This window comes from Mobula hypostoma, chromosome X1 (genome assembly GCF_963921235.1).
Source record: "Mobula hypostoma chromosome X1, sMobHyp1.1, whole genome shotgun sequence".
Taxonomy (NCBI): domain Eukaryota; kingdom Metazoa; phylum Chordata; class Chondrichthyes; order Myliobatiformes; family Myliobatidae; genus Mobula; species Mobula hypostoma.
Window position 1 is genome coordinate 3,297,628 of NC_086128.1, and position 18,299 is coordinate 3,315,926.

General features: G+C 42.2%; 1 protein-coding gene across 1 annotated transcript in view; it reads left to right on the plus strand.

Annotated features, from left to right (window-relative positions):
• LOC134340479 (integrin alpha-8-like) overlaps positions 1-18,299 on the plus strand; it is a 148,476-nt gene that overhangs the window by 62,793 nt on the left and 67,384 nt on the right. The window contains exons 10-14 of the mRNA XM_063037790.1: positions 1,756-1,812; positions 6,965-7,017; positions 9,630-9,838; positions 13,351-13,542; positions 16,246-16,291. Of these exons, the coding sequence (XP_062893860.1) occupies positions 1,756-1,812; positions 6,965-7,017; positions 9,630-9,838; positions 13,351-13,542; positions 16,246-16,291 (557 nt within the window). The remainder of the gene's footprint in view (positions 1-1,755; positions 1,813-6,964; positions 7,018-9,629; positions 9,839-13,350; positions 13,543-16,245; positions 16,292-18,299) is intronic.

Below are 18,299 nucleotides of genomic sequence, written 5' to 3' on the forward strand. Positions count from 1 at the left end.
TTCAACATTCAAAAGGTTTCAATGAGATCTCCCCTCATCCTTCTAAATTCCAGCGAGTACACACCCAGAGCTATCAAATATTCCTCGTATGATCAACCTTTCATTCTGGGAATCATCCTTGTGAACCTTCTTTTGGACCCTCTCCAATGCCAGCACATCTTTTCCAAGATGAGGAGTCCAGAACTGTTCACAATACTCAAGGTGAGGCCTCACCAGGCCTCAGCATCACATCCTGGCCTTTGTATTCTAGACCTCTTGAAATTAATGCTAGCATGGCATTTGCCTTCCCCACCACTGACTCTACCTTTAACCTTTAGGGGGTACTGCACAAGAACTCCGAAGTCCCTTTGCATCTCAGATTTTTGGATTTTCTCCACATTTAGAAAACAGTCTGCACATTTATTTCTTCTAGCAAAGTGCATGACCATGCATTTTCCAACATTGTATTTCATTTGCCACTTTCTTGCCCATTTTCCTAATCTGTCTACGTCCTTCTGCATCCTACCTGTTTCCTCAACACTACCTGCCCCTCTACTAATCTTCATATCATCTGCAAACTTGGAAACAAAGCCATCTATTCCATCATCTAAATCATTTATATACAGCATAAAAAGAAGTGGTCCCAACACTGACCCCTGCAGAACACCAGTAGTCTCTGACAGCCAACCAGAAAAGGATCCTTTTATTCCCACTCACTGCCTCCTACCAATCTGCCAATGCTCTAACCATATTAGTAATTTTGCTGTAATACCATGGGCTCTTAACTTGTTAAGCAGTCTCATGTGTGGCACCTTGTCAAAAGTCTGAAAATCCAGATACGCAACATCCACTATATCCCATTTATCTATCCTACTTGTAATCTCCTCAAAGAATTCCAACAGGTTCGTCAGGCAAGATTTTTCCTGAAGGAAACCATGCTGACTTTGTCCAATCTTGTTCTGTGTCACCAGGTAGTCCATAACCTCATCCATAACAATTGACTCTAACATCTTCATAATTACTGAGGTCAGGCTAACTTGTCTATAATTTCCTTTCTGCTGCCTTCCTCCTTTCTTAAAGAGTGGAGTGACATTTGCAATTCCTCTGGCACCATGCCAGAGTTCAATGATTTTTGGAAGGTCATTTCTAATACCTCCACAATCTCTACTGCTACCTCTTTCAGAATCTTAGGATGCAGTTCATCTGGTCCGGGTGACTTATTTACCCTTGGGTCTTCTAGCTTTTTGAACACCTTCTCCCTTGTAATAGTAACTGCACCCACTTCTCTTCCCTCACACCCTTCAACATCTGGTACACTGCTAGTGTCGTCCACAGTGAAGACTGATGCAAAATACTTAATTAGTTCAACTGCCATCTCCTTGTCCCCCATTATTATTTCTCTGGCCTCATTTTCTAGCGGTCCTATATCCACTCTCATTTCTCTTTTATTTTTTAAATATTTGAAAAGCTTTCATCATTTCCCTCCCAATGATTCTTCGTTGCTTTCTGTAGGTTTTTTAGAAGCTTCCCAAATTAATCTTACCAGTATTTTTTGCTTTGTTGGATGCTCTCTCTATGCTTTTACTTTAGCTTAATTAAGATGACCTCTGATGAACTATTTCAGTAATAGGACCCTTTATCTTGCCCGGTATGCACCCCCAACAATTCCACAATGAGAAACAAGCTCTGTGACTTAGACTACTGGTGGATGGGATTTCTGGAATTTCAGAGCAGGTGTACCACACATTTACCATAGTTATTCTCTTGTTTTGACAGGTGACTATCTTGTGGTCTACTAATATGACAGCCATAAAAAGCATTATTGGTGAGCAGGTAAGAAATGAGAATCAGTTTCGAAACATTGAGTATTACTATTTCTGCTCTGAAAAAATGACAATATGGATAAATTAGCCACTGCAATTAGCAACAATTATCTAATCATTTAACTCTGGGGGATTGATTGGACTGTCTCCCCACAGTACAACAACTCCAACATCGCACAACAACTTCTGTTGATTGTCAGGCACCTTGGGACTTGTTCTTTCTTTCTGTGGAAGACAAATTTTCAACAGTTTTTAATGTGCAGATTCTGCTCCTACGTCTTATGTTCTTATAACTTTAATATATTTTGCAGTTGATCAAATCATACTATTTTGAACAGCAGTAAGGTTCCCTCTGGTGGCTGTATGTGGAACCATAACAAATAGTTTGTTACAGAAACCAAAGGGCCCAAGTTTCATATTTCATAACAATATAGAAGGGGGCAGTCAGCCCATCTAGTCTATGTCAGTTCTCAGTGCATTGTAATCAATCTGCTTACCCCATTTATGTCCAATAATCTTGACATTTACAACATCTAATCAACTTATTTGCATGCCTTTGTAATGTGGGAGGAGACCTGCACTGGTCACAGGGAGAACATGAAAATTCCATGCAGACAGCACCCGAGCTCAGGACTGAAGCTGTAGTGCAGCAGCTGTGGTAGCTGTGCCACAGTGCCGGCTTGGCGTCTGCTCTGATACACGAAGAATGGGCAAAGAGTCAGCAATAGCTAGGATGTCAAGGAAGACTTGGAGAAAATTAGGAGATAAAGATTCAATGTGTGGTGATTATTGTAATCTATATGATAGCAAATGCAACATGCAGTGCTGATCCTATGCTGATACGAAGAAGGAGAGGAGTAGCTCGTTCAGCCCTTTGAATAAGATGATAGCTCACATGGTTGCAGCTTCAACTCCACCCTCCTATCTACTGCAGTAATCTTACACACACTCATCTATCAGGTAGCTATCTACCTCTGCCTTAAAATATATGAAGATTCTGCTTCTACTGCCTTTTGAAGAAGAGATTTTGTGATCTCTGAGAGAAATAAAATCAAATCATTTACTGCTTACAGCCACCGCTGATTTATAAAAAGAGACCCCTAATTCTGTATCCTTCCTCACAAGGAAACATATTCTACACATCCACCCTGTCTATACTCTTCAGGATCTCAAATATTTCAATCAAATCCCATCTCGCCCTTCTAACAAGCCTTGCTAATCCAATCGTTCATCATCCCTTCCTATTATTAGTCTATTAAACTTTCCCTAAACTGTTTCAACCGCATTAAAATCTTTCATCAGTAAGAGACCAACATAGAATCCCATTTGTGATTTCACGTGGAACCATGCCCTCAATATTTGTGTTCATTTCCCTGCGCAATACCTATATGACATTCTGTTAACTTTGCCTGTTACCCACTGCACCTGCTCACTGCAAACTGTTCACCAGGACTCTCAGATTTCTATGTTTTTTGAGCATTCGTAGTGCTATCTTAGTACTATCAGCAATTTTAATAAACATACCATAAGTCCCTTCATTCAAGTCATTTATATGAAATGCCAAATCTAGTCCTAACTGAATGTAATCCAGCTCTAAGTTCACTGATGACACAACAATGGTTGGCTTCATCAGCAACAATAATGAAACAGCATACAGGGATTGTGGGAAGGGTGGGAGTGGTCTTTGCCAATGCTGTAGGCACTGCGTATGCAACCCTTCTGAAAAATTATCCTGAATGGAGGGGAGAGAGACCACAACTATCCATTGCAGGGTCTTGTGATCTGATGCATCGTAATTCCCACACCAGGAGGTGATGTGGCTTGCCTGGACACTCTTGATGGCACTCAGATAGAATGGGGTAATGGTCTCCTCAGGAAGTGCAGGTGCAGTTGTGCTCTCTTGGCTAAAGATGTAGTGTTGAGGGACCAGGTGAGGTAGTCTGTAATATGCACGCCAATAACCTGGTGCTCCTGACTCTCTCCACAGAGGAGCAGTTGATGTGCAGTAAGAAGTTGTCACCCACACCTTCCTGAATTCCACAATCATCTCTTTAGTCTTGTCCATGTTGAGACTCGGGTTGTTTTGTTTATATCTGTCCACAAGCTCGTTAGAAGGGTGAGATGGAATTTGACTGAAATATTTGAGATCATGGGGAGAGCTTGATGGCTCTGTGCCTGTACTCACTGGGGTTTAGAAGAATGATGGGTGGATCTCGTTGAAACCTATCGAATGTTGAAAGGTCTGGATACAGTGAACATAGAGAGGAGGTTTCCTATAGTGGAAGAGTCTAGGGCCAAAGGTCACAGCCTCAGAACTAAGGGAGGTCTATTTAGAACAGAGATGAGGAAAAAATTATTCAGCCAGAGGGTGGTGAATCTGTGGAGTTCTTTGCCACAGGTGGCTGTGCAAGTCAAGCCATTGGGTATATTTAAGGTGGAGGTTGATAGGTTCTTGATTAATCTGGGTGTCAAAGGTGATGGGGTAAAGGCGGGAGAATGGGGTTGAGCGGGATAATAAATAGCCATGACGGAATAGATGAGCAAATGGATTGAATGGCCTAATTCTGCTCCTTGGTCTTATGCTCTAAAATATATCAAAGGTATAAGACAAGGACATTTCTTAAGAAATATACTTTATTGTCGCCAAACAATTGATACTAGAGCATACAATCATCATAGCGATATTTGATTCTGCGCTTCCCGCTCTCTGGATTCCAAATCAATAGTAAATATTAAAAACTTGATTTATAAATTATAAATAGAAAATAGAAAAATGGAAAGTAAGGTCGTGCAAAAATACTGAGATGCAGCTCCGGATATTTGGAGGGTATGGCCCAGATCCAAGTCAGGATCCGTTCAGCAGTCTTATCACAGTTGGAAAGAAGCTGTTCCCAAATCTGGCCGTATGAGTCTTCAAGCTCCTGAGCCTTCTCCCGGAGGGAAGAGGGACGAGAAGTGTGTTGGCTAGGTGGGTTGTGTCCTTGATTATCCTGGCAACACTGCTCCGACAGCGTGCGGTGTAAAGTGAGTCCAAGGACGGAAGACTGGTTTGTGTGATGTGCTGTGCCGTGTTCACGATCTTCTGCAGCTTCTTCCGGTCTTGGACAGGACAACTTCCATACCAGGTTGTGATGCACCCTAGAAGAATGCTTTCTACGGTGCATCTATAAAAATTAGAGGGTTTTAGGGGACAGGCCAAATTTCTTTTGCTTTCTCAGGAAGTAAAGGCGCTGGTGGGCCTTCTTGGCAGTGGACTCTGCTTGGTTGGACCAAGTCAGGTCATTTGTGATATTGACCCTGAGGGACTTAAAGCTTTTGACTTGTTCCACTTGCGCACCACCGATGTAAATGGGGTCGTGCGAATTCTTTTTGAACTTTATCAGAGCAACTAAGGATGTCTAGCCATTCTTTGGGATGGTGGGTATGACTAAAGATATTTGACAGATTATTCATTCTATCTTTTCACTTGTTGATATCTCCATTCTTTTATGAGGAATATTTCTACGTTATCTGTTAGCTCTCTAACAAAGCATCTTGCCATTGCCAATTTGGTTTCCGTTGGTTGCCATGATAATTTTTCCTTTTACCATGCAATGGTATCCCTATCTGAGAACACTGACCTAATGCAACACAGATCCATGCAGGCCACACGGAATTGTGCAACCTATGTGTGGACTGAGAGCTTGTGGCTGAGAAATCCACTCCTGGAGAAATATTTTCATTCTGTGCCATTGCCCAGCCTTATTCTGAAACGAAGTGGGCAATTGTTAATGCATCTGCAAATGCATATAAAGGACATAAAAGCTGATTGATATGCTCTTGTAGAGATTGGATTGCCCTGTGGATGCCCAGAGGAAATGCAGGGCAACTTGCATCTTACCATGAACTGCTGCAGGCCACAGACAGTACAGGGCTACGGTAGGAAGCTTTGTCACGTGGTGTGAGCAGAATTATCTGCAGCTTAATGTGAAAAAGACTAAGGAGCTAGTGGTAGACCTGAGGAGAGCTAAGGTACCGGTGACCCCTGTTTCCATCCAGGGAGTCAGTGTGGACGTGGTGGAGGATTACAAATACCTGGGGATATGAATTGACAATAAACTGGACTGGTCAAAGAACACTGAGGCTGTCTACAAGAAGGGTCAGAGCCGCCTCTATTTCCTGAGGAGACTGAGGTCCTTTAACATCTGCCGGACGATGCTGAGGATGTTCTACGAGTCTGTGGTGGCCAGTGCGATCATGTTTGCTGTTGTGTGCTGGGGCAGCAGGCTGAAGGTAGCAGACACCAACAGAATCAACAAACTCATTCATAAAGCCAGTGATGTTGTGGGGATGGAACTGGACTCTCTGACGGTGGTGTCTGAAAAGAGGATGCTGTCTAAGTTGCATGCCATCTTGGACAATGTCTCCCATCCACTACATAATGTACTGGGTGGGCACAGGAGTACATTCAGCCAGAGACTCATTCCACCGAGAGGCAACACAGAACGTCATAGGAAGTCATTCCTGCCTGTGGCCATCAAACTTTACAACTCCTCCCTTGGAGGGTCAGACACCCTGAGCCAATAGGCTGGTCCTGGACTTATTTCCTGGCATAATTTACATATTACTATTTAACTATTTATGGTTTTATTACTATTTATTATTTATGGTGCAACTGTAACGAAAACCAATTTCCTTCCCCCGGGATCAATAAAGTATGACTATGACTGTGACTACGAAGTCAGTCAGGCGGCATCCATGTAAAGAGAAAGAGTTAGTTTTTCAAGTCAACAACCAATTGTAAGAACTTAAAAACAGATTAAAAGTAGTTTTCCAATGCAGAGAAGGCAATGGCAGGGTTAGAACAAAGGGATAAGTTGTAGGAGACGTCTGGTGGTGAAATCTGGTATCAGGGCCTTTTCTGATTCAGGAATGAACTGAAGCTGACTTCCCTGAGAATGCCATCTTGTTCCATTTCATTTCAAAGTCAGTTCAGGCATATTCACTTGATTTACACCTAACATATCCACACTACACACTCCCCTTCTTACAGGATTTTCCCAATACAAAGGAAGTAAAAACAGTATGTCTGATAACTTGTCACTGCTAACAATGAGAACACGTGTTAGCCAATGTTGATATCTGATTCTTTGACCGTCACATCTCTGGGTTTTGCTTTGCAGGTAGCAGCATATTTTGGCTACACAGTGACTGTCCTGGATATAAACAGTGATGGGTAAGGATCCATCCACTCTCTCTCCAAAGTAAGATGCAACTATTGGCTTGTGAATATTTGCTGGATTGTTGAACCCTTTCCAAACAGCTCAAGGGATCAATATTGCAGGCATATTTAAAATCAGGATAATTTTCATAAATCCATTATATTGCTTTTACCATAATGTATTCAAAGTTATTTATTTCCATTAAGTGTTAGAGATTATTTGATACTTTCCAGTGATGGTCTGAAATTCCCCATGGATTGACAGCTCAGTTCATCTCCCTGCATTTGTTGAAGTCACTTGTATGTGAAACCCCGCTGGATTCCTTGGCTGTGTAACTCCAGGGAAGACGCACTCCGGTCCTGACAAACCCGTGAGAATGAGACGACTCTCCCAGCCCAAACCCCGGTTTGTGTGGATGCTGTGTAGTTTGCAACCCTGTTACAACTCAGTGCCAAGAAATAACAGACAGCACACTGCATATGATTAAAGGAATTATATTTATGAATCTTACTTAACTAAAGGATTAGTATGGAAAGAAAGAAAAAAGGGCCCATTCTAATTAAACAGTCAAACGTGCACAAGTTGCAGCTCATCTTGACCTTGTCTGTCACTAATGTGCTGGGCCCTCTGTCTGCACGAATACACACACCACCTTCTGAACATTGCTCACAATCCATCTCGAACAAATAGGTCTCCCCACCGGGTTGTATCCTACAACTGGTTCTCTCCAGCATCTTCTCTCGCCCTCTCATACCGAACAAAAGACCCAAGACCAACCTTAGTGTCCCTTACCAAAAACCCTCCCCCTCCCCCCCCCATTCCACCATCCTAATTGGATGTCACACATTCCTCATCATCCCTTATCTTCATCAATAACCCAAACAGACTGACAGCAGAACATATTGTTCTTACAGAACTGCAAGGACCTGGACTCATTGTAATTTGCCTATTGCCACAATAGGTCAAAGGCAGATGCAATCGCAATGGCTCTTCACACGGCTTTAGACAACCTGGACAACACAACCACCTATGTCAGGATGCTGCTTATTGACTATAGCTCAGTTTTTAACATCATCATTCCCACAATCCTGATCAATAAGTTGCAGAACCTGAACCTCTGTATCTCCCTCTGCAATTGGATCCTCAGCTTCCTAACCAGAAGACCACAATCTGTGTGGATTGGTGATAATATCTCCTCCTCGCTGACGATCAACACTGGTGCACCTCAGGGGTGTGTGCTTAGCCCACTGCTCTACTCTCTCTATACCCATGACTTTGTGGCTAGGCATAGTCAAATACCATCTATAAATTTGTTGATGTTACAACCATTGTTGGTAGAATCTCAGATGGTGATGAAAGGGTGTACAGGAGTGAGATATGCCATCTTGTGGAATGGTGTCACAGCAACAACCTGGCACTCAGTGTCAGTAAGATGAAAGAGCCGATTGTGGACTCCAGGAAGGGTAAGACGAAAGAACACATACCAATCCTCATAGAGGGATCAGAAGTGGAGAGAGTGAGCAGTTTCAAGTTCCTGGGTGTCAAGACCTCTGAGGATCTAACCTGGTCCCAACATATTGATGCAGTTATAAAGGCAGGACAGTGGCTATCGTAAACACAAAATAATCTGCAGATGCTGTTGTCAAAGGAACACTCACAATGCGCTGGAGGAACTCAGCAAGTCAGTCAGCATCAGTTGAAAAGATTAGTCGACGTTTCGGGCTGAAACCCTTCGTCAGGACTGAAGGAAGAACTTTGGGGGGGGTTTGAAGAATGCTAATAGTTGAAAAAAAGTAATTTTAAAGACAAAGGGGTGGGGGAGGGGAAGCAGGGAGGTGATTGGCAGGAGAACAATGCGAAGTAGTAGAAGGAGGCGGAACTATGAGGGAGGTGATGTGAAATAGGGATAGAGGAAGGGAGGGGGAGGAAGGGAGGGGGAGAGAGGGAGGAGGATAGAGGACAGTGGCTATACTTCATTTGGAGTTTGAGGAGATTTGGTACGTTACCAAAAACACTCAAAAATTTCTATAGATGTACCATGAAGAGCATTCTGATGGGCTGCATCTCTGTGTGTGGGGTCGGTGTGGCTACTGCACAGGACTGAAAGAAGCAGCAGAGGGTTGTAAATCTAGTCAGCTCTATCTTGGGTACCAGCCTCCATAGTATCCAGGACATCTTCAAGGAGCGGTGTCTCAGAAAGGCACCGTCCATTATTAAGGACCTCCAGCACCCAGGGCATACCCTTTTCTCACTGTTACCATCAGGTAGGAGGTACAGAAGCCTGAAGGCACACACTCAGCGATTCAGGAACGGCTTCTTCCGCTCTGCCATCCGATTCCTAAATGGACATTGAATCTGGGAACACTACCTCACTTTTTAAATATATATTTCTGTTTTTGCATTATTTTTAATCTATTCAATATACATATATGTACTTACTGTAATTTATTTTTTTTTCTTTCTATATTATCATGTATTGCATTGAACTGCTGCTGCTAAGTTAACAAATTTCACAACACATGCCAGTGATAATAAACCTGATTCTGATTCTGGCCCAGGTCCTTTCCGTTTATTTTATTGTTATATTATTACTGGCTATTTATGGACCTCTCTGTCTGTTATGCAGGAGAGATGATATTTTAGTTGGAGCTCCACTGTTTATGAGCCGAGGACAGGATGGCAAACTGCACGAGCTTGGGCAGATGTACGTTTATTTACAGGAGAAACCTGGAGTCTTCGTAGAACCACCACAGACCTTAACAGGAACAGACAAATATGGCAGATTTGGAAGTGCCATCACCTCCCTTGGGGACCTGGATTATGATGGATACAAAGGTAAGACATACACAAGACAGCAGTGGGTAAATTTTACAGATTTTGCACAAAGGTAACATTTACAGTTCTAGGGGACATGTGCACTAAATGCAAATGTAAAATTACATTTTAAAACAATTTTTCTCTCTCTGCTCCAACTTGTAGCTAAGAGAGTCATTTGCTGATTCAACCTACAAACCCACTGTAACTGAGCTGTAGCATCTACAAAGGTCTCAGGTCAAATGGTTTGCATTCTGCCAGCAGTGCAAAGAGTATATTGCATTTAATCCCGGACCATTTGAGACCTGGGGAATGCTGGAGAGTAATTCTTGTTGGAACTTGACTATTTTCTGGGAAATTATAACATTGATCTCCCTTGGCTTTAACCTTACTTCATTTCTTTGTTTATTCTTGATTCCTTGTTTGGGTGTGGGTATAATGAAGCCTGTAGTTCAGTGCTCCTTTCAGATTCCAAACTCACCATCAGCTGTTTAGTTTGTTTGTGTTATGCCCTTGTAATTATTTCAATTAATATTAATTGCATACAGATAATCAGCTGTGGATTGTAGAATGGCTACACGATGGCTTTTTAGAGCAGCTTGTGGTTGAGTCCACGAGGGGAAAGATTATTCTGGATTGGGTATTGTGTAATGAATTGGATTTGATTAGGGAGCCTTAAGGTAAAGGAACCCTTAGGGACCAGCAACCACATTATGATCACATTCACCCTGCAGTTTGAGAGGGAGCAGCTAAAGTCACAGTGGAGTAAAGGAAATTATAGAGGCATGAGAGAGGAGCTGGCCAAAGTTGATTAGAAGGGGACACTAGCAGGGATGACAGCAGAACAGCAACGGCTGGAGTTTCTGGGGGACATTCAGAAAGAGCAGGAAAGATATATCCCAAAGAAAAGGAGGATGAGGCAACCGTGGCCTGCAAGGGAACTCAAAAACAACATAGAAACAAAAGAGCGGGCATATAATAAAGTGAAAATTAGTGGAAGTTATAGGATTATAAAACTTTTTAAAAACTAACAGGTCAGTTAAATATCCATAAGCAGGGAAAAGATGAAATATGAAGGTAAGCTAGACAATAATATCAAAGAGGATACCAAAAGTTTTTTTCAGATGTATAAAGAGCAAAAAGAGGTGAGAGTAGGAATCGGACTGCTGGAAAATGACACAAGAGGTAGTTATGGGAGGACAAATAAAATGGCAGACAAACTGAATAAGTATTTTGCATCCATCTTCACTGTGGAAGACATTAACAGTATACTGGAAATGTGAGAGTACTGGGGACAGAAGTGAGTGTCATTGCAGTTACGAGGGAAAAGGTGCTTCGGAAACTGAAAGGTCCGAAGATAGGTAGGTCACCTGGACCAGGCGGTCTACACCCCAGAGTTCTGAAAGAAATGGTTGAAGAGATTGTGGTGGCATTAGTAATGATCTTTCAAGAATCACTAGATTCTGGCATTGTTCTGGAGGACTGGAAAACTACAAATGTCACTCCAAGAAGGGAGGGAAGCAAAAGAAAGGAAATTATAGGCTAATTGGCCTGACTTCAGTGGTTGGGAAGATTTTTGAGTCAATTGTTAAGGTTGTGGTTTCAGAGTACATGGAAGCGCATGATAAAATAGGCCAAAGTCAGCATGGTTTCCTTGAGGGAAAATTTTGCCTGACGAATCTGTAGGAATTCTTTGAGAAAATAACAAAGCAGGATAGACAAAGGAGAATCAGTTGATGTTGTGTACTTGGATTTTCAGAAAGCGTTTGACAAGATGAGGAAGCAGGAAGGCTGCAGAAGGACTTGGACATATTAGCAGAGTAGACAAAGTAGTGGCAGATGGAGTACTGTGTTAGGAAGTGTATGGTTTGCTCATGTACTTTGTAAGAAAGGACAAAAGTGCAGCCTATTTTCTAAACAGAGAGAAAATTCAAAACTCCAAGGTGCAAAGGGACTTGGGAGTCCTCATGCAGGATTCCCTAAAGGTTCATTTGCAGGTTGAGTCAGTGGTAAGAGTGGTAAATACAATGTTAAAATTCATTTCGAAAGAACTAGAATATAAAAACAAGGATGCAATGCTGAGGTTTTAGGAAGCTCCGGTGAGGCCTCACTTGTGTATTGTGAGCAGTTAGTAGCCCCTTATCTGAGAAAGTACGTGCTGACGTTGGATAGGCTTCAGAGGAGGTTCACAAGAATGATTCTGTGACTGAAGGGATAATCGTATGAGGAGCGTTTGATGGGTCTGGGCCTGTATTCACTGGAATTCAGAAGAATGAGGGGAGAATCTAATTGAAACCTATCAAATGGTGAAAGGCCTAGATAGAGAGGAAGTGGAGAAGATGTTTCCTTTCATAGAAATCTACAGCACAATACAGGCCCTTCAGCCCACAATGTTGTGCCGACCATGTAACTTTGGGAGATGCGTGGGGGAGTCTAGGACCAGAGATTGCAGCCTCAGAATAGAGGGACTTCAATTTAGAGTAGAGATGAGGATGAATTTCTTTAGCCAGAGTGTGGGGAATCTGTGGAATTTGTTGCCACAAGTGGCTGTGGAGATCAAGTTATTGGGTATGTTTAAGGTAGAGGTTGATAGGTTCTTGATTAGTCAGGACATGAAAGATTATAGGGAGATGGCAGGAGAATGGGGTTGGGAGGGAAAATGGATCAGCCATGATGAAATGGCAGAGCAGACTCAATGGGCCAAATGGCCTAATTCTGCTCCTATCTCTTATAGTCATATGGTCTTATGCGATTGTCCCATGTCTAATTACACAGGAGCCGACTTCAGGAGTGGGGTAAGATTATGAGAGGGCATGTGGTATGAAGTAGATTAACAATCTGGTTTTTCAAACTATTTACAAGTCTTTATACCTTGAGTCATATATGTTATATTGTATATCCCCTAGATAAGATTATAGCCCTCTGAATTGCTTCCCTACAAATCATCTGAACTCCTCCTGTTACAATATGACAGAGATCAAGTCTTGGAAATTATCTAATTCTATGATATTTTATTTCCAAGTAAATGCATAACTCCCACTTCTTTCAAAAGCAAAAGCTATAAGTGAAATTCAGAGATTATCGAACAATACTGAGGATTATAGATGAAAGGGAGATGAAGGGGACTTTGTTCATACCTTTATTTAATTTTACTTATCGAGATACAGTGCAGAATAGTCCCTTCTGGCCCTTTGAGCCTCTCCACCCAGCAACTCCCAATTTAACCCTGCCTAATCACAGGACAGCTTACAGTGATCAATTAACCTATCAACTGGTAGGTCTTTGGACTGTGGGAGGAAACCAGAGCACCTGGAGGAAATGTACAGATTCCTTACAGGCAGAGGTGGGGATTGAACCCGGCTTGCTGCTACTGTAAAGCGTTGTGCTGACCTCTATGCTACCATGCTGCCTCTAGAACTGCAATATTTTCTTCCTATTGAAGCTACTTGTATTCTTTATTTAAAGTACACCTGCTGACATAATCTTTGCCAATGCCTGAGTTAGATTGTAATGGGATACCACCATCTCTACAGATGTAGCAGTTGGAGCCCCATTTGCTGGTGAAGATGGTAAAGGAAGGGTGTTTATTTACCTGGGACATGCGACTGGCCTCTATCAAAAGCCTTTTCAAGAACTGAAGGGAATTTGGACTCCTGATGTGATATCAGCAGGATTTGGCTTCGCATTGAAAGGAGGTTCGGATATTGATGAAAATAATTTCCCAGGTAAAGTTTTAAATCTCCATGTTTCTTGGATATCGCTGTATAGCTCAAAATATATTTTTAACTTATTTAAACACTGTAAAATGTCGGGCATAAGCTGAGCATTTCTCATTGATGGTTTTGTAATATCAATGCTCTTTCGGAATGAAAGGTATTGGAGGGGTAGGGAGAAGCAAAGGTAGGTCTCCAGAAAGCAGATCCACTGAATGAAGTCACCTTATAGTGATACTGAACAGGGCCTTTCCAGACAAGCAAATAGAAATGAGTAAGATGTACATTGGGGAGTAATAACCATACCTGGCTGTTCTTGAGGAACACCCTATCTCTTAGTAGCCTGTTATAAATGTGCTGGGTTAACCCATGTTTATAGAAGGAAAAATAGGATACCCAGGATTGTCTTCCATAAACTTTCAGTTATTTCATATTTTCAGATTAGGTGTAGCCTGGGAAATAGAGATGTAAATCACATGGAAACATAACAGCCAGTGTAGATTAAATTAGCTGTTGAATTCAGTGCATTTTGTTGCACAGCAGAGGAAAAAAACTATTGGTGTGAAGGCTGTTGTAATGCTTAACATCTGAGATGGTGCACTAAAACTAGCACAAGGAAATTGGAAGGATTGCATGGGTTCTAAAGAGCGAGCATGTTTAACTGGGGCACTACCCTGTAGTATGAGCTGACAGCACTCTCTAGTGGAGAACCTAAAATTCACTAAAAAAAAACAGTGATCGCTCTATTAGGTACACCTGCTTGTATACAAATATCTAATAAGCCAATCATGTGGCAGCAACTCAATGCATGAAAGCATGGTCAAGAAGTTCAGTTGTTCACACCAAACATCAGAATGGGGAAGTATTGTGATCTAAGTGACTTTGACCATGGAATTATTGCTGGTGCCAGGCAGAGTGGTTTGAGTATCTCAGAAACTGCTGATCTCCTAGGATTTTCACGTTCAACGGTCTCTAGAGTTAGATGTGGCACGTTAGCATACCACTATTACAGCACCAGTGACCTGGGTTCAATTTCCACCACTTTCTGTAAGGAGGTTGTACATTCTCCCCGTGGCTGTGTGGGCTTCCTCCAAGGGCTCCGGTTTCACTGCATGTTCCAAAGATGATGAGTCAGTAGGTTAGTTGATCTCATGGGTATAATTGGGTAGCGCGGGCTCGTTGGGCCAGAAGGGCCTGTTACCCTGCTGTGTTGCTAAATAAAAATAAAGTTTACAGAGAATGGTACAAAAACATCGAAAAACATCCAGTGAGCAGCAGGTCGGTGGTTGAAGCTGCCCTGTTAATGAGGGAGTCAGAGGAGAATAGCCAGACTGGTTCAAGTTTACAGGAAGATGTCAGTAACTCAAATAACCAGCTGTTACGACAGTGGTGTGCAGAAGCGCATCTATGGGAGGCACTACATGTTAATCCTTGAAGTGGACAGTCTATAGCAGCAGAAGGCAATGTACATACACTCAGTTGCACTTTATTAGGTACAGGAGGAATCCGGTAAATGACCACTGGCTGTATAAGCAGATGATTGATTGTTTTATATTCTTGAAGAATATTTCTGAGTAATGTTTTAGCAAGGGCAAAATAAAAAGGTACACATTCCATGTAGCCTGGCAGTTTTGTTATTGTCTGTGAAGTAAATGAAAACCAGGCAAATAATTTATTAAAAGTGAAATTTGCCTTTTGAAGTGATGTAGGATTTCAGCTGTGCCACCAAGACCTGGCTGCCCATTTAATTATCAATTCAATAAATTGGATCAGTTGTGGACTAATTATGAAAACTGGCCTTTGTTGCCAATGAGGAAATATCCAACAGATTTGTTGCCATTGACAGTGAAAGCAATTTATCACCGACTCTGAGTTGAAAGAGGCTTCAGTCTCACACTATAAGGCTGCACCTTGAGCTTTCAGATGCAGACCTTCCCAGAGCAGAATGGAAACGAAGCTGGCCTTATGAGGGTTTCAAGCAAAGTAATTAAGTTTAGAACTTTCTTACAGTGATGTCACCAAAACAGGAGCAGTTCTTTGATATGGCCTAAATTGCTCTTAGAGATGAGCATTACTTCTAATTCAATTGAGCTGGAATTACACCAAAGATCAGGTCCAGTATCATGAAACAATGACTTGAAGGTCAGCAGCATTTCTGCTGTATACAAACATAGAGTTTTCCTAATGCAGAGAGTATGCCAGCACAGTAGTGGAACTGTGTCAAGGTCAGTAAAAGCACCAAGTATCTAGACAAGCACTTGAATTACTGAGGCAGAAAAGGCAACAGTTCAGGTGCTGGTAAATAGAAAATGGTAAGCATTTTCGGTGCCTGTTTCTGTGCCATTTGACTCCATGACTGTGCCCCAGCATGGCAACAGCATTAGTGGGCCTCTGTTCCAGAGGAGTGACAGCGCCAATGTAATTAACTCGATCCTGCCCTGTCCAGCATGGTGTGTCTGTATCTACTGCACATTCAGCAACTTTGCTGTGCCATTGGCCAATGAGTTGTGAAAGCTGGTAATGAATAGCACTGTGTTATTTTGACCTCGGATGGGGTAAACAACCTTCAATACTTTGAGACAGTTTTATAACATCAGAGAAATTCACAGATACATCAGTGGGAACTCCTGATGACTACATGGTTAGTTGCGAGATGAAGCAGGCTCTCGGAGCTCCATGTAAGTGCCTTTATGTGTGCCCTTCCTTGTTTTACAGATTTGATTGTTGGTGCTCATGATGCCGATAATGTTCTGGTGTACAGGTGAGGACCTCCACACAACTTCAGCGTTTTTCTTCCACTTAATCAGCAGTCACCTCCCCAAGGATCTCTGTCTCTAATTAAGTATCCACTGAATTATTTCAATTGCCAATACACAGCCCTATCTCAACATGCACTAGCAGTATTCCAGAAGTTTAAGCGTGGCAGGGAGCATAAGTGTATGAAGTTACCATAATTAGAGAGAAGATTCTTGGGAAACTGAAAGTTATGAAGGTAGATAGGTCACCTGGACCAGATTGTGTACACCCTAGGGTTCTGAAAGAGGTGGCTGAAGAGATTGTGGAGGCATTAGAAATGATCTTTCAAGAATCAGTAGATTCTGATATGGTTCGGAGGAATGGAAAATTGCAAGTGCCATTCCACTCTTCAGGAAGGGAGAGAGGCAGCAGAAAGGAAACTATAGACCAGTTAGTCTGGCCTCAGTGGTTGGGAAGATGCTGGAATCGATTGTTATGGATGTGTTTCGGAATACTTGGAGGCACGTGATAAAATAGGCCGCAGTCAGCATGGTTTCCTTAACGGAAAATCTCGACAAATCTGTTGGAATTCTTTGAAGTAATAGCAAACAGAATAGACAAAGAAGAATCGGTGAATGTTGTGTACTTGGATTTTCAGAAGGCCTTTGACAAACTGCCACACAGAGGGCTGCTTAACAAATTAAGAGCCTATGGTATTACGGGAAAGTTACCAGCATGGATAAAGCAGTGGCTGATTGGCAGGAGGCAAAGAGTGGGAATAAAGGGAGCCTTTTCTAGCTGGCTGCCAGTGACTAGTGGTGTTCCACAGGGGTTTCTGTTGGGACCAATTCTTGTTACATTATACATCAATGATTTGGATGATGGAATTGATGGCTTTGTTGCAAAGTTTGCAGACAATATGAAGATAGGTGAAGGGACAACTAGTTTTGAGGAAGTAGAGAGACTACAGAAGAACTTAGATAGATTAGGAGAATGGCAAAGAAGTGGCAAATGGAATATAGTGTCGGGAAGTGAATGGTTATGCACTTTGGTAGAAGAAATAAAAGAGTAAACTATTTTCTAAATGGAGAGAAAATTTATAAAACTGAGGTACAAAGGGGCTTGGAAGTCCTTGAGTAGGATTCCCTAAAGGTTAATTTGCAGGTTGAGTCAGTGGTGAGGAAGGCAAATGCAATGTTAGCAGTCATTTTGAGAGGCCTAGAATATAAAACCAAGGACCTAATATTGAGACTTTATAAAACACTGCTGAGGCCTCAGTTGGAGTATTGTGAGCAGTTTTGGGCCCTTTATCTAAGAAATGAAACACTCTAGGTCTGTTGGCTGCGTAAGTCTAGGAAAGGCAATCTCTGGCCCCGCCAAACGTGTGAGATTGAAAAGCAAATCCCCCAAAAACCCACGTTTGTGTGGATACTGTGTGATGTGTTACCCCGTTACAAATCAGTACCACAAAATAACAGACAGTACTCCATATGCAACTAAACGATTTAGCTTTATAATTCTTAATTTGACTAAAGGGTTAGTAAAGAAAAACAAAAAAAGAAAAGGGCCCATTTTAATGAAACAGTCTAATGTGCACAAGTTGGAGCTCACAGTTTCCCCTTTGTCAATCCTCCTTCAATTTCCCCAGGCTTCGTCAAATCATGGCCCCACTCCAGGTCAAGTACTACAACCTCTTCTCTCCGGTATCTTCTCCCTTCATCTCCCGCTGAACGAAAGCCCCAAGCTCAACATTAGTGTGCCTCACCAGAGAAACCTCCCCTTAATCCAGCCATCCTAATTGCATGGCACACAATTCTCCTATCTCTTATCTTCAACAGTAATCCATAAGACATAGGAGCAGAAGTAGGCCATTCGGCCCATCAAGTTAGCCCTGCCATTCAATCATGGACTGATCCAATTCTTCCAGTCATCCCCACTCCTCTGCTTTCACCCCAAACCCTTTGATACCTGGCTAATCAAGAACCTATCTATCTCTGCCTTAAATACACCCGATGACTTGGCCTCCACAGCCT